Below are 17,617 nucleotides of genomic sequence, written 5' to 3'. Positions count from 1 at the left end.
TTTGGTGAAGCACCACGAGGGGTGTTTCTCAAAGCCAGATTTGCAACTCTTTGAAACCACTTATTACTTGTTACTTGTTGTTTCAGAATGTTAACCCATGTTTGCAGGCCATATCTTTGATACTATTTTGTGAAATAGCCCCTGGTCTTGATGAGTTTTATGTTCCTCTTGGCAATCTGACTTTTCTGTTCCGTTCAACTGCTCCACTGTGGTTTGTTGCACTCTAACCTGTGTGCTGTTCTAACATTACACAGGGGTATACTGTAAGCAGTGCTTCCAGAGTATGGGCCAGGTGTGTGCAGTTTGCATGGGACCCCTGACCTTTCAGGAGGACTGTGAGGAAGAGCTGGGAGTCTTCCACAGGGACACATTACTCATGATGACCACCTGTTAGACTGTTAAACCTGTTAGACTCTAGCTGACCGTTTAACTATCATGTTACACTTTGTTTGGTTACACTTAAAATACAGTAAGTTACTCACTTGCCCCAATTGCATTTTGTCACTAGAAACCACTTGTCACGTAGTAACTAAACATATACCTAATGTGGAATAAAAATAAATGAATGAACTAGAATTTGTCCCTTAGTCATACAGAAAAGCCGTTGTGTGTTGTAACAGTGGTATAACCTGTATGTTCCAGAGACTCCAGTAATGATGAGCAGCTGGGCCTGTGGACCGCCGCGCTAACCTCCCCCCACATCACCCAGAGGGGCACCAGGAGACTGATGAAGAGGAGGATCTCCATGGCAATGTGGCGGCGGCCCTCAGAGAGCAGGGTGCAGCGTGGGGCCTGCAGCAGTATAGGCCTGGTGGAAGGAGACAGTGGGGACAGTAGTGGTCATATCAGTCCCCCCAGTGACTCTGAACACAGGTAATGGAGATGTGACTCTTCATATTTATGATTATGATCACTACTATCATTACCATCAGAATTAACATGATCTGACATTTAATTGAGCATTCATTATCTCTGCCTGTCATCCCCAGTGAGCCAGATATGACTTACCAAGACTACTCACAACAGGACCACTCTGAGCCTAGTGACCATGACTATAACCACAACCCCAACCCAACATTGTCCCTCTCGGCCGTCTGTGTGAGCGGGGGGGCTGGAGACCCAAGGGTGCAAGAGTGACACTTCATACAGTGACGCCTCGTTTCACTCTATCACCTCTGGCCAGATTGACCACTCTCAGTCCCTGAGAACGGTCACAGTCCACAGCCTTGACCACAACTCACAACCGCAACTTTCTCAGGGATGACCACCTTAAAACCAACCAGCTCCACTTACATTCAGAAGGAACTAATTGTGCTCAGCTCAGAACACTGCGGTTTGTGATAAAGAGGCTACAGATGCTAATAGGGATGAGCAAATGACTTTCTAAGTTATATACATTTCATTTAGTATTAAAATACATGTTTTCCATGTTATCAAAGCATTAGCCCATTTATTTTCCATATGTAAGTGCGATAAAAATAGGGGAACTTCATAGTGAAGTATTAGATGCATTTGAAGTGTTCTCCAAATCTAGAATATAAATGAGCTTTGGTTTTGGTTAAATTCCCCCATTTATGATTTGGAACATTGGAACGCACTGTGTGAATCACCTGCACTCCAGCGGTTCATTTATAATCAAACTGATGATAACCTTAGATGCTATAGGGCCAATGACCTTAGAGTTATTTAAAAGATGAATAGTACAAGCTGATGTCATGGATTGTGGATTAACCATTTTAGGACCATTTTAAGAGAATAAATACATGATTTAAGATTTACATTTATAATGTTGGTCAAAGACTGTTTTGTGATATTCATATTTGTGTGTCTCTGTGGAAAGTTGGAAACAGATAAGGCCCACAAAGTTTGAATTAAAAAGTACAATAAATTAGTAAACTGAATAACAACACACACGCACACGTCTCATGTTTCCACCCTCAGTTCATTATACAGTCCCAGTGTTCAATTTCGGTGTTTCTCCTCCCCATTCCTTGTCTGATGACGGGTTGGGGGGGGGGGGGATGCCAGGATGGCAATGGAACGCTGACAAGAAAAGTTTCCTCTTGACTGGACAGACCAAAACGGACTCAATGGCGACCAAGGTATGATATATCACCTTGTAAGAGTTGTTTTCTTGCCATTAATAATCTTTAAGTCATTAATTATCTGTTTATTATTTTGATATTTAGAATTTGTGATTCAAACGCACAGGACACTGTAATCAAGTTATTAGCTAGGGCGCCGGCTCTCACCTATAGGACTTTCGTGCAAACTGACATCAGCGCATGATGTACGATAAAGCGCTAACATGTTAGAGCGTAACAAATCGAAACCAATTTTTCTATTTTACCAGAGTATATCATTAGACTACATTATGCTCACTGGTTTTGTGGATTTCATTTTGAGACGGAATGCGCAATCTGGGTGCCAGTTATTTTGGAGCAGTTGAGTGCCCTGTGCCTCGACAGTCGGCGCAGAGTAATAGAAAGCACGGGGAATCAATTAGGCTCACGCATCCCTTTCTACGGAAACGTTGGAATGGGATCCATTGCATGCACAGTTTCGATACGCTTTTTTGTTAAGGAGGATCGTCTATCAGTTTGCGTGGCAATTTGAATGATATCTGAATTTATTGCATTGAAAATTGGTTTCTAGCCACCATTGATAGTAAACGTTGACGCCTCACACATATAATAGGTGCAGTACAGTGGGATTTAATGAGCCCAAAGTTCAGCTATGGATATGCAATATATTACAAAAGGCTACCCGAGATGAATAGGAATAACGTTCTACAGCTTTGGCCAACACCCAGAAGGTAAATCTGTGAGAGCTGCCAGTGCAGACTGACAGGGGGTGCTACAACGCATGAGTGGGATTGTTAAATGAATGACTGACTGATTCATTCAATCATTAGTTTAATACAATTCTGCTTAAATATACACTAGGTGTACAAAACATTAGGAGCACCCCCTTTTGCCCTCAGAACAGCCACAATTCATCCGGACATGGGCTCTACATGGTGTCGAAATAATTCCACATTGATGCTGGCCCATATTGACTCCAATTCTTCCCTGAGTTGTGTCAAGTTGGCTGGATGTCCTTTTGGGTGGTGGACCATTCTTGATGCACACGGAAACTGTTGAGTGTGAAAAACCCAGCAGCATTGTTGTTCTTGACACACTCAAACCGGTATGCCTGGCACCTACTACATACACTTAAATAATTTGAATTGCCAATTCACCCTCTCAATGGCACACATACACAATCCATGTCTCAATTGTCCCAAGGCTTTAAAATCCTTCTTTAACCTGTCTCCTCCCCTTCATATACACTAATTAAAGTAGATTTAACCTCCGCGGGACAGTTGAGCTAATGTGCTCTAATGTGACTAGCATAAGGTTGTAAGTAACAAGAACATTTCCCAGGGCATAGACATATCTGATATGGGCAGAAAGCTTAAATTCCTGTTAATCTAACTGCACTGTCCAATTTACAGTGGATAAGAGCGTCTGCTAAATGACTTAAATGTAAATTACAGTGAAATAATACCATGCTATTGTTTGAGGAGAGTGCACAGTTGTGAACTTGAAAATGTATTAATAAACCAATTAGGCACATTTGGGCAGACTTGATGCAACATTTTTAACAGAAATGCAATGGTTCATTGGATCAGTCTAAAACTTTGTACATACACTGCTGCCATCTAATGGCCAAAATCTAAATTACGCCTAAACTGGAGTAATACATTGTGGCTTTTCTTTTGCATTTCAAAGATGATGGAAAAAAATAGAAAAAAAATGCATGTTTTTTTCTTTGTATTATCTTTGACCAGATCTAATGTGTTATATTCTCCTACATTAATTTCACATTTCCACAAACTTAAAGGGTTTCCTTTCAAATGGTATCAAGAATATGCATATCCTTGCTATAGGCAGTTAGATTTGGGTATGTCATTTTAGGCGGAAATTGAAAAAAGAGTCCGATCCTTAAGAGGTTTTAACAGGTGACATCAATAACGGACCATAGCTTTCACCTGGTCAGTCTCATGGAAAGAGCATGTGTTCCTAATGTTTTAAACACTCAGTGTATATGTAAACAAATTAAACACTTCAGAATCCTATACAATCCACCCTCAATTGAATTTTGGAATTGTACCAATTCTTTCTGAATCTGAGATTCTGCCATTCATTTTTTCCACATGATGATGCAGATATTGTGGCAGATAAATCAACATTTGCTGAAATATCAAATAAATTAGGAAATGTCACAATCTGTCTGCTCTGTAATAGCGGTTTAACTAATTACAACTGGGGAACTCCATTCAAATGCTTCAAAGTACAGGTCATTTTATCATAAGGGTGTGTCAAGCAACAAGCCCTCAACAATGTTCATGACTAGCCCTGAGGCTTAACACATCGTGGTATTGTTCTTGGGTAAACATTGTCCTAACAGTAGTGTGTGTGACGCATATATGTTTTACTACCAGGTTCCTGATCATAATGTGATTGCAAATGAGTAACTTACACTCATGATTATGTTGTGTTATGCATAGTACAATTTATCTGTCATACACTATTAAAGTGTATTCTTCCTTCAGATCTGCTCTTAATCTTTATGTGTTATTCTCTCTCACACACCACAAGTACTCAGATCTGGAGTTGGCGTTGAACACCCTGGTAAGTCAGTTCCATGGTGCTGCAGCCAACAATGCCCCCACACTAACCACAGAGGAGTTCCAGACCCTGGTCTCCACACAGCTACCCACCCTTGACAAGGTAATATGAACCCACACAGTAAAGTATGACTCCGTTCCAATATGTTCCTTCCTTCCTTGCGGTAATCACTGATCTGACATCACTGAATTCAGGAAATCTGTGTAGTTTAACCCTGGCTTAAACCTATCCAGCCATGTTATATACATTTTTATCCCAAGGAAAGGATGAAGGAAGAATGCATTTGAAGTATTGGGCCAGGGAGAGGTCCCTCATTTTGATTGATAAATTCTTCCCTTCCATGGCAACCTCTGAACAAATAGAAGTGCAATCCCAAAATGATCCCTTAGCAGTCTAATCTCTCCCATCAGGCTGTGTGTTGCCTCCGCCTTGTGGATCTGAGAGGATTGGAATTAGGTTGTGGCTCCACCTAGTTCAACTGGATATATTGCGTAATTACATGCTTACATCAATCCAGCCATTACTAATTCATGGAGGGTGGATTGATGGGGTGTTTGGATGGCTTTATTTAAATATGGACCGTAAATTGTTATATTTTTCAACCCTTTTTTTCAATATATATATATTTTTAAACAAAACATACAAACGACAATATCACACAAACGTCAACTACATCACACCTGCCCAGACCGACATGCTCATGCCCCCATCTCCAGCGCTCGCATCACTCTCTGCCACATGGCCTGAAACTTTACCATTTTATTTCTCTGTCGCCCACACACTTTCAACATTGTGTTAACGATGAAGGATTGGTTGATTTCCAGTTTTTAAGTGTACATTTTTTCAAGATGATTGACAAGAAAAGTATCGTCCAACCCATCCTCATATGCCAAGTCTTGAAATATGCTGCCTGACAGATTAAAAGGACATTTACATTGTAATACTTCTGACAGACGACTTTGTAACTCCACCCATAACTTTTGGACTTTATACCCTTTCTAATAGACAGCAGGAGATGAACAAGGCTTGAGCCAGCTGCTCCAGCAGATTGGAGTGAAGGATGGAAGGGGGGTCTCGTTTGAGAACTTTTGGAGCTTAGTCCAGACACTGGCCACCATTCAATACGGACAGAGGAGCCAGGAGAAGACAATCAAGTGTAACTGTGTTCTACAGTGAGGAGCTGGTCAAACATTATCTTGGGAAACCTACCACTTAAGGGAACAGTTTACATCACCCAGAAAATCACACTTTAACCTGGGCCCCTCCACCCACCCCATCCTAGTATTCTAACTCCCTAACTCCTCCTCCCTGGCTGTTCACACCTGGTTGTTATGTGTCTGCCGCAGAGAGGGTTAATAAAGTTGTAGGCCTATTGTATGGTTAAATGAAAGGTTTACATTATAGTCTTCTATTCCATCGGCAATTACCCAACATTATTATTTCAACTTCATTGTTATGTCCGTTCTTATGGATAATAGCATGCTATTTATGTTTTCATTATTTACATTGTTGTCAGACTTATTAAAACCAACATGTCAAATACAAAAATGACTAGAAATGAAACATAGTATGTGTGTTATGTTCATGATAATTGTATTACTTGTTGAATAAAACTGAATTTTGTTACCGGTTTTGTGTTATTCATGCTTTTTTTCTATCATAAGTATAGGCTATAGGCTAGGCCTATATCATGGAAGCTACCAACTCTAGAATACACAACAACACTATACAGTCTACTCCTTTATGTAGATCTGACTCCACCTACTGACTCTGGATCTGATAATATGTCATTCCTAGAGCTAATGTCAGAATTAGAGGTAGAGTAATCTGATCCTAGATCTGTGGTTATGCAGCAACGTCTCGCTCAAAGCAACCGAACCAGAGAGTTTCTAAACCCAGAGGTGCAACATTGCGAAACTTCCGGGAAGGCTTGCTAAACAGACCAAGCAGACCAGGCCTGGACTTTGGGTTTGAGAAGTCAATGGGCCGTGCTCGATAGGATCAACACTGTAATGTATTTGTGGCTAAATGGACTGATCTAAAAATAAGAAAGAGTAGTTATTTATGATGGAAGGTGATTTGTAGATCAGTCAGTCGGCGGTCGCCTGCACAGTCTGCTGAAACTTCGAACAAGTCCAATGAGAGTAAAACATCCTTCCTTAGTTGTTCATTTTCTCTGAAGGCACACCTAAATTGGAGCCAATGACTTAACCTCGTGAAAGTGACAAACTCACATTTTCGTCAAAAACGAATTTCTATGGAAGCAGTGCCTTTGACGGCCTGCACATGCGCAGTTCGGCGCAATACCAACGTTTACGTGATTCTGCGCATGAGTTTAGCTAGCCAACGTCGCCATGGATCTTGCCTAATGCAACCGTCGTGATCGGGAAAAGCAGTTTCTGCCCAGCTGGAATATCTTTGACCAAACTATGCTCAAACTTCTTCCGTTACAATGTTTTTTTAGTCAAAGAATATCCGGAGTAGCCTGCCCTGGTTTAGAACCTGCGCAAGGTAAATACAAAAACAGTTTAACGGTTTTTATTCTCATTTGCGTGCGAACAATCACCAATAGAGGTAAGTCTCGCCTTAAATATGCATACATTATGTTATGAATAGTAATGCAAGTCTCGTTTTTCTGTCATTAAAAGCTATTTATCCCGGAATGACTCTTCCACACAGATGAACCATGGCGGGCAAAGCGGCGGTGACTCTCCGTTTGGGCCGAACGTAGTAAAAGAATCAGGAACCTATGGAAATTGTGTCCTCTGTGGGTTAACTTTAAACCATGAGCGATATCCCCAACTTCTTCCCTGTTTACACTCTATTTGTCAAGCATGCCTGCCCCCAGACAATCCAGGGTTGCAGAAAGGTATGAAGAACTTTTGTTGAACACATGGGTTTGGTGAATTTACTGTATCGAGCCCTTGGAATAAGGACTGTTCTATCTGACATTTTGGTCAAAAATGAGTTATTCACATAGCTAGTTAGTTGTTCTTGACTTTAGTTGGTGTCCATGCGAGACCTCAGGTTATTGGAAAAAGTACATTTACGACGGAAAAAAATAGGAAGTTTTATTTGCACAAACAGCTTTGCTTTGAACTTGGTTTTATAAGGTTATATTTGCAATTCAATTATACAATGCCGGGTTTCCAATAAAATATATTGTAAAGTGATGTCATGAAAGGGGAAGACGTCACAAAACAGTTATGACATCTGGGACTCTCCATATCTTAAAACTATACATTTTGATAAAATCAATAGTTCCATGTATTTGATTATTCATATCATGGGTTCTGACGCACTTTTGCAATTATTTCGATTTGTTTCACCACTTTTGTAGAATAATGCCTGGCCACAACTTCTGCTCTTTATGGCAAAAATAAGTAAATACAGGTACCTTGGAGCATGTTAAAGGCCCATTGGCGGGGCATCCCTGTTTTTTTAAAATCTTGTTCTATATTGATATTGAAAGAGTATTTCACTGAAAATACAAACTTACCAGATTGCATGGATAACAAGAACAATATACCAGTTTACTCATCCAGAGCTAAGCTTTAGCCAGGTTGCTAGTTATCCATGGTGTATTTGTCATTTTAGTGAACTATTGCTTTAACAAATATATGGTGAACATGAATGAATATATTTATGTGGTTTGAAGGATGGAGGGGATACTCTTTATTTAACGATTACATGGCTTTACTTTTCTTTTGAAATTAAATTAATCTTATAGTTCAGTGCCAGATAGAACCGTTTTACTCAACCCAGATCCACATACGAGAATGCTCAATATCTCATAACTAGACTTTTGGCAGATAGAACCTTATAATTCCAAGGTCACCGTATCATTATCTAGGGGAGAGGCCAAAGACTATTCAGAGAAACCCACAAGACAATCACACAGTGTTTTAGACAGGAAACACTGAGAAGGGAAACATTACAACAATAGTCTATTTCTCTCTCTCTCTCCAGATCTCTCCATCTCTCCAGCATGTCCGTCCTGTGACCTGCCTTTTAATATTCTGGAAGTCAAAGATAATCTCTTAATTAAGAACTCTTCCAACGAACTCTGGACTGGTAATGTCCAGGTGAGACACTTTGTGGGTTAATATGAATAACTTAATAATATTAACTCAGTCAATGATAGTCCTGTTCCCATAGCCTATGAATGCCTTTACAAATTCTGTCTGTGACTGCAGTGTACCTGTTGTGAGGGGTTCGTGGCGAGTGGCTGGTGTGTGGAGTGTGGAGAGGCGCTGTGTTCGGAGTGTGTATCTGCACACAGGAGAGTGAAGGTGACGAAGGACCACACTATCCGGCTCCAACCCCCAACAGGTCTGCCCTAGAAAATCATCATCCGGAATTATATACCCTCAATACCATGCTATTGCGCACTATGGCTCTTCTTTTCAGAGACTTCTACTCATGTAGAATTTGATGAAATTATCCACAGACGTATCTTAACTGCTCAAATAATTTTACAACCATCATACCATCTTATGCAAACACTTTGTAATATTCAAGTTATATTTTATTATCTGGTCACTACACGCACACACACACACACAAAAGACCTGGGCCTCCCAAACATTGACTTAGAGGTCAGACTGAGCCAGACACAGCCATCAAACACTTGTTGATAATACCAGGACACTAAAATAGCATGTTCATATACTAGAATGTATCATCATTGTATTTCCCTGCAGGAGTCTCCGCCCCCACAGTGTTTTGTTCCACACACAAACATGAGCCAATCAAGCTCTTCTGTTTGACCTGCGATCAGCTGACCTGTCGAGACTGCCAACTAATGGATCACAGGAACCACAGGTAAGTTTCCTGGCATATTGTAAATACAGTCACAGTATCATGGAATGTGAGGTTAGTTCAAATACTGTAGAAGAAGCATCCTTACCTACCTTTTAAGTAATCACTAAAACACAATTCGATAGGTAAAAAATAAGTCACGTGATTACTTCAAGGAAGAGAGGAGGACAAGATGGATTCTTTAAGCATTTCAACAGGGCCGAAGTCCCTTCTGTTCTTCTTGTTCCTCTTCCATTCCCATGCAGTTTCCAGTTCCTCCATGAGGCGATGGTCAGCCAGAAAGAGCAGCTTCAGTCCCTGGTGCAGAGAGTGAGACAGCAGAGAGTTGCAGTGAAGCAGAGCCTCCTAGACATGGATGGCAGGTAATAACTAGTCAATTACACTGGAATGAAATTACAATATTGGTAGCCATGCTGGTTAAGTGTGCCTTGAATTCAAGTATGCCTTGAATTATTTTCTTATTTGAGCTGTTCTTGACATACTTTGGACTTGATCGCCCTATTTGGTAAAAGACCTTCTGTATACCACCCCTACCTTGTCACAACACAACCTATTGGCTCAAACGCACTAATAAGGAAAGAAATTCCACAAATGAACTTTTTTAACAAGGCACACCGTTTAATTGAAATGCATTCCAGGTGACTACCTCTTGAAGCTGGTTCAGAGAATGCTAAGAGTGTGCAAAGCTGTTGTCGTGTCTTTACTATGATTAAATTATATGACATGCAATTTTATCAAATCGATTACCTAACGTTTAATTGATTACGGGATTGAATTAAACCATGCAACAATTAAAAGATTAATAACCTGGGGCACCACGGAAGCATTAATTTATATAGAGTGATTATCTCCCAAATACACTCTCTTAAAGATTTGAAGATCTTTTATATCAATAGCAGTCAATTATTAATCATTATTAATTGTTACCTTCTATCAGTCTCATCTGAACGTTGTAAAATTCTTGGTTATCTGCACGAACCCTAGCTTATATTATGAATAAGCGATATACAAATTGGCTTAATTATTTATTTACTGACTAATCAAGTCACAGAAATACATGAAAACAAACAGTAGATATTATACATTGGGTTGCTAACAATGATACAAAGAAAAAGCCCCTAGAGGGCAAAGCCGATATGACGGCTTGGTAGACAAAAGAAAGGGTTGTGCAGTTCAAGAGCGGGGAACTCATAGAGGATTACTACACTCATAGAAATTGCTAATACTTTACATGAACGACCGCTCATTCCAAAATAAATTGCAATTCATATTTACGCCCGTATGTCGTTGTTGTCTTCTCTGTTGGAATCCTCGATCGTCCTGTAGGGTTCATCAGAGTCTCTGGTTAACTTTCATTGAAGTCACAGTCTTTCGTGGTTGTAGGTGGTTAGAATGGATACTTCAGAGTACCATCCAGAAATGTTCTTATAGAATAGCTGCTTCGGCGGGTGTCTGTATTCTCGTCCTAGGTTTACGTAATTTCTAGCTGCAGACTAGTAATTTGAGTCTAAGATTTGCTCTTATTCTGTAGGGATCGATAGTCTCAGAGTTGAACCATTTCCAGCCATGTAGCCAATGCTCCACGTGGTATAGTCTTGTCCTTTGGTAGAGTTGTAGTTTAAACCACTTCACACACCAGCGTCACCCGGCATGTTTTGGTCTTAGAAATTCAACCATTTGCAACCTTGGCTTACACTGGGGTTTGAATTTCATCAGGAGTGGGTTTTATGTGTTTCAGTATAAAAGGGCGGTCCATGACCCTGACGTAATGTCTATGCTCACGTGGGCGTGGCCACTGACTAGTTCATCTCTATATGAAAATCCATACGCTCATTTAGAAGGTTAACATTACATTTCATCTTTTCACAAATAGTTTCATGTTTAATCACATACGTTTCACAATATTTAGATGTAAACCTGACAGCTGGGAAATGTACACTTTAAGAGATACATTTGCTGTCCTTCACGAGATCACCAAATAAAACACGCTCGTCATAACTGTCCCTTAAGTGTCCACGGACCCTTCCCACATTCTCAAAAGTAGAGATATTGTTTAATTCTCCCATTTTGGGGATTTAGGAGTTTGGCCAAGTGAAGTCCTTTGTTCTCTCTCTGTGCTCTCTCCCTCTCTTTCTGCATGACCAGGGGGAGAGAGTCTCTGCCAGGAATTTATGACCTGAGATAACAAAACCTGGGTTCAGGAGAGAGAGAGAGAGAGAGAGGGTGGGGTGGGGGGGGCACGATCTACACCCAGAAAGGGCCACGTCATGACACTGTCCTCAAGGCAATGGGTGGCTACTTTGAAGAATCTCAAATATATTTTGATTTGTTAAACACTTTTTTGGTTACTACATGATTCCATGATGTCTTCACTATTATTCTACAATGTATAAAATACTCATTCAAAGGTTTCTTTATTTGTACTATCTGTGTCCAAACTTTTGACTGGTACTGTATATATATATCAAAGGGACGCAAAAGCCATTAATTTCATGGAAAGACCCACATGTTCTCTCCCACTCGCAGATTGCTAGACATAACACAACTCAAGTCAAAGCTGAGGGAGAGCCTGAAGAGAATGCTTCTTGCCACTGTTCAACTCTTGAAATCGAGAGCCATGTCGCTCTACAGCAACATAGAGGTATTTCAGCTATACAAGACTAACACAATGCATGAAAGCTAAAGAAGGTGTGCGTGCGTGCGTGCGTGTGTGCGTGCGTGTATTCATGCGTGCATGCGTGTATGTGATTTTACTCTTGAGTTGATAAAATGCTTGCTCGTGTCCACCCAGACAATGTGTAATGCCGAGGTGGCAGGGATCGAGACGAGACGGAGTGCACTAAACAGACTGGGGCAGAGGCAGGAGTATGTTGCTGACTTTGCTGAGAAAGCCCTGAATGTGGAGGACTTCTTTGCCCTGCTCTCCTGCAAAGGGCAGGTAGGAACCCACTTGTTCTGCGTGTACAAAGCTGCTCACACATTTCTTTGTTTTTCTTTTGGCTTATATGAGAGTGCCTTATCCCCCATCTCCCCCAAAGACACTTCATTCTGAATTGAGTTGCGAATTTCTCTTTTAATTTAAATTCTTGAAATTGTATTGAACTTGGATTGGCCACACCACACATGAAGCAGAATTTGAATAGAATTTGAATGAAAGGAAGTAGAATTGAATTCTATAAAATTCAATGAAATTCAAATGGCTTATTTTTTCAACAAATCACCATAGAAATGTTTATTTTGAGATAATGCACGGTTATCAATACCATGTAGCATAAGGTTGAACATTTTCATTTTTAAAACTCATTCTCCTAAAACCATTTAAAATTATTACTGTGGTCTGGAAATATTCTAAGATCATGTTGTGGGTTTTCTATAATAATTCATCATTCACTTAATGTTTTTAAATATCAGAATGCATTTCCCAGAATGCATTAGGTCAAACACTGCAGTATGGAAGGGAATAATCTAACATCTCATGACAAAGAAAATGACATATTTGAGTTATAATCAAACTAATATTTGAAATGGTATGTGTGTATTCTTTGCATACATAAGTGGCATATACTTTTTGATAAAATATTTGTCAAATGAATGATACTTTTCATGTTTTATGTCTTAGTTCAATTGGTTTGAATTAAATGTTACTTCCTTCAATTCAAATTCAAATGTTGCTTTCTGTGGCGTGTGGCAAATTCAATTGTATTGTTCGAAATTGAATTAAATTCAGAAATTCCAAATTGCCCCCAATTCTGCGTCACAAACATTACCACATCAACACACATGCACAACCCTATCCACACATGCTCCTCTCACTCCACAGATTGGATCCCAGTTACAGCATCTCTTGACTCAGAGTACTGAGCCCCCGGGGACCATGCTTAAGTTGCAGCTGGTGATTACTGATGACTTCAAGAAACAAATAGCTTCCTTTGGTAAGTCAAGATACTCAATCTCATATTCATGTAGGCTTTGCTGGCTTGGATCTTAACAAAATCCTTAGATTAAATCAGGAAAAAAAATGTTTTAGCATTGATTACCAGATAACGATGTGGTAGTCCAGTATTGCCCATTTTAGTGTTGTTAAAATAACATGCCAAAATCGACCCAAGGATTTTTTTCATTGGGAATGGGACCCCAGGACGCAAGCTTGAGACAGTTTGGTCTTGACCATCGCATTTATATCATCGCTCCTACAATAGTATTATTTTTCTTCCTTTTTTCCAGGTAAACTTTTGGGTGATATTGTTCCCTTTGCCCAATCACATGTTAGTCAAGACAACAACCCCCTGGAAAACCAAGAAAGACCCAATGCTCCCTCTGGCCAGACTTCTTCCAGTGCTCCTAACATGCCCATCCATTCTGTTCCCCCTCTACATAACCCTGTCTTCCAGCCCCCACGCCCCTCTTACACTGCCCCATCCAACCCCCTCAGTCAGCCCTCAACTTCCCAGCCCTCCACCTCCCGTGAGCCTCCTCCTTATCGCTCCCTGCCTGTCCACACCCCTTCAAACCTTCCATTGAGCCATCCTGTGACACCCCAGCCCTGCCCATCTACACTAGCACCACCTCACCCCTCCCTGAATATACATAATCCACCATTCTGTCTTCCATCAAACCCTGCCCAGCCATCACTTGTCCCTGCACTTCATGTCCAATCAGCGTTGGTCCCCACAAACCATGCCCAGCTATCCCCTGTTCAGCCTCCAACCTCCCCATCTCTCCAACCACTGTTCGAAGCCACACCTAGACTTTATGGTATGTTCAAGGCAACTCCTCCACCTGGACCTGGACGATCTCGGAGAGGTAAGGATGGAAAGTCCTGGACGTTCCACTCATACTCACCTGTAGAAATCTGCCTCCCACCTTCTGGCTCCTCCTCTCCTGCAGCCGTAGCTCAGCATCAGAATAGGAACTTTCCAGAATCGCAGCTACTGTGGATCCTCCATCAGCCTCCCTCTGTAAACCCCATCCCTGTTCTCCCGGTTAAAGCCCTAGCAGACTCACCCTGTGATAGAAGCCTGCCTCCTACTGGTCTGGCAGACCCTAACCCAAACTCTCAGACCAGGGAGAATGAGCCTACCTCTACTGTCACTGAATTGGAGACTGACACAGAGGCAGACAGTGCTATGGAGTTGGAGGTCCTGTCAGCCTGGGGTGATGGAAAGGCAGCTGCCTGCTCGGACAGTACTTCTTTTGATCTGCCGTTCACAGGGACTTTGTCTACTGAGAGGACCTCTAATCATCTCTCTCACAGTGTCTTAACCCACAACCACCACCCCAAAGAAGAAACTGACATGGACCCTAACAGTAAACCCTATTCTGTGGGTAGGTCCCATACTGCCCCCCACAACAATAAAAAGATAGCTTATGACCAACAACATGAGGACGCTAAGGCTATCAGGTCACTTCATCGGCATGTGAATAACTGGAGAACTGAGCTGCCAACACGCATTAGAGTGCTACTGGAGGGCCCCTCTCCAAACCCCACCAGGACAGGTTCGGTGGAGGGCCCCTCTCTAAACCCCACCAGGACAGGTTCGGTGGAGGGCCCCTCTCCAAACCCCACCACGACAGGTTCGGGGGTGGCCACTGAAATGCCAACCAGGCAACCCAATACCACCGAGCCACCGAGCTTGACCAATGGCAACAATGTTAACAACTCAAGGTACTGGCAACCCAGGGTCTTGATGTTTCGGCTACCCATCTCCACCCCCACTGCTGGATGCGCTCTTCCTCAGTTCCTGCTCGTCCAAGGGGCCAGCAAAGATGAGATTATTCTGCAAGAGATTGCCGAAGACCAACAGGTAAGCACATTGCTGCACTACATGTTTTGTTCTTGATTTAAAGTCTGGGTTAAGGTTAGTGATAATGCACTTCACATTGTCCTTTTTAGCTTAGTAAGATAGTGATGATGATCTATCCCCTCCGCTGTTGTTGCAGTCCCATGGCGATGACATCACACCACCAGAGTCAGACAGCCTCCTCTGGACCAAGGCCCTGTCCTCCCCAGAGAGTCCCCCACTGCTCCAGTATGTGACCTGTGCGGCCTGCCACACTGTTGGCGGTTCGCTATTCTGTGTGGAGTGTGGGAGGGGCTACCACCAAGATTGTCATATCCCACCCATTGGTCCTTCCTTCTGGTAATCTCCCTAAAGATTTACAGTAGTAGTTTCTGTGTAAAGTTCCAGTTTGGTGGAGTTGATATGGAGGGAATACTCTAGTCTGAGTTCCTTGTGTTAAAGCTGTGTGCTGTCTGTTTCCCTCTCTGGTAGGGAGGAATGGAAGTGTTCACTTTGTCAGGACCTGGCCGACACCACAGACCCCTACAGTGATGACAGGCACAGGACTATGTGCCTCAGCCTAGCAGACCAGAGGGTAAGATTCACCCCGTTGTGGATTTGAATTTGGATCCTCCTGCTGAGTTGGATAGCATTTTTAAATTGAACTTTTGGACCTGTAACTTCTTAGATTCAATGCTGGCATTAACCAGATCTTGTTACTTTCTTTGCTAACAGAAATGTGAGCATCTCCTACTCTTTCTAAGGTGTGAGAATGACAGAAACATCCTTTGCAGCATGGCTGAGGTGTGTATGAAAATATATATTAAAAACATGTTATTTTTTTATGATTACTCTGTCCTGACCAAAATGGCATATTGTAACTCAATGGCATCAGTGATATTTGAAAATAATCATATCTGTTGCTATTATTTAGCACATTTCTAATGAGAGCTCTCATACTTTTGTCTCTTCAGCCCCCCTCAGATTCAATATGTCTTGACTCCATACATGGAAGGCTGCTACAACATCGATCACCCCCTTACCGTACCCCCTCCGAATTTGTCTCTGACGTCTGGGTCCTATTCGACACCATGTTGATGAACTCAAAGGTTGTCACATCTTTTCAAATGTAATTTATATAGTAAAAATGTCATTACTGAAAGCATTTTCTACACTTACCAAATTACCTGAGAATTTACAGACAAAAATACCAGACAAATTACATTGAATGTGCATTTTTTATAATCTCAAAGGACCAGGAGTTGGTTGTCAAGCTACGGGGCAGCTTTCAGAGGAAGTTAGGTGAAGTGTTTGGGACAGGTCTCCACCCCTCCCTCCTCAGCCACCCTAACAGCAGCTGGACTGAGACGGGGGAACATGAGGAACCAACAGCTGCAGAGTCTCTGAAGAGGATGCAGGAGTTGCTGAATATGACCAAAGTACCAAAAGCTAAGAAACATCACTCCCAGGTCAGAGTTGAAACAGATGAAAATGAAACTAATTTGAAAAAAATGAAAAAAGATGCAGACTGAATAATGGCCATTGAAGTGGAGTCTCAGAAATGCTGTTAGTCAATTATATACAACTGACATTGTACTTTGTTTCATTAAATTAAATACAAAGGGATTGTGTGTGTGACTTTGTTTTTGCACATTTGTAACAACTATGCAATACTGTAGCCTTTTGTACTGTACACTAGTATATAAAATATTATATGTATGCCTGTGTTTCAGACGTACTAAATAACGTTGGCCTAGATGAAAGGTGCACTGCATGAGCATAAGGCAGCCAAAGATTCAACCAGTGTTCTTGGCGATGCTGATACAACGCCACCAGATGGCGCCTGAGTAAAAGCACACTGATCAGGGGTCAACAAGTTCTGACTGTCCTTAAGGGGTGCATTCCTGGTTGTTTTTGATTTTCCCCTAACTGATCAATTAGTACACACCCTGGGGAATCAGTGATATTAACTGTCAATGGTGTGTGCAATGCACACATTTATCCTCCCAGAGTTAAAGCAGTTTAAATGATCAAAATGTTTATAAAATGATTTGGTTAGTGATTCACATTTCTCTGATATGTTCATATTTTCAGTAGTTTTGTGTAGAGGGGATTTACCAATTGATCAAAGTAATGAAAAATGTTGAATGTAAGATTTTAACTAACCTGAAACACTTAATTAAATTATCACAAAACTAGCCATCATGACTGTTCATACAGTTATGCAGTCAGCCTTATCAAATGAATCAGAGTTGTGACCCAGCACACTTAACTACATTTTGCATTTTAGTCATTTAGCAGACGCTCTTATTAAGTGCGACCTACAGTAATGAATTCATACAT

The 17,617-nt window shown here is 41.4% G+C and overlaps 1 protein-coding gene and 1 long non-coding RNA gene across 4 annotated transcripts; both read left to right on the top strand.

Moving 5' to 3' along the window:
* The first annotated feature begins 5 nt into the window (after window positions 1–5).
* LOC115180092 (uncharacterized) lies at window positions 6–1,909 on the top strand. Its single transcript, XR_003873034.1, has 2 exons — window positions 6–873; window positions 990–1,909. It is a non-coding gene; the product is annotated as an uncharacterized LOC115180092 (long non-coding RNA).
* Window positions 1,910–6,987: 5,078 nt separating this feature from the next.
* On the top strand, window positions 6,988–16,900 carry LOC115180068 (transcription intermediary factor 1-alpha). 3 transcript variants are annotated; one of them, XM_029741986.1, is made up of 16 exons: window positions 6,988–7,247; window positions 7,353–7,542; window positions 8,643–8,758; window positions 8,870–9,005; window positions 9,377–9,497; window positions 9,740–9,856; window positions 12,021–12,135; window positions 12,286–12,432; window positions 13,315–13,426; window positions 13,719–14,962; window positions 15,002–15,298; window positions 15,435–15,634; window positions 15,767–15,869; window positions 16,010–16,078; window positions 16,249–16,383; window positions 16,528–16,900. In XM_029741986.1, exons 2-16 carry the CDS (start codon window positions 7,353–7,355, stop codon window positions 16,804–16,806), a joined length of 3,381 nt encoding a protein of 1,126 aa, XP_029597846.1. In that variant the 5' UTR covers window positions 6,988–7,247; the 3' UTR covers window positions 16,807–16,900. The 3 variants fall into 3 exon arrangements, with proteins under 3 accessions (XP_029597846.1, XP_029597836.1, XP_029597830.1); XM_029741976.1 differs by having other exon boundaries at window positions 6,988–7,184; window positions 13,719–15,298; XM_029741970.1 differs by having other exon boundaries at window positions 13,719–15,298.
* The last annotated feature ends 717 nt before the right edge of the window (window positions 16,901–17,617 follow it).

Source organism: Salmo trutta, chromosome 3 (assembly GCF_901001165.1).
Source record: "Salmo trutta chromosome 3, fSalTru1.1, whole genome shotgun sequence".
Lineage (NCBI taxonomy): Eukaryota > Metazoa > Chordata > Actinopteri > Salmoniformes > Salmonidae > Salmo > Salmo trutta.
This window is presented reverse-complemented; position numbering and strand designations above follow the sequence as displayed.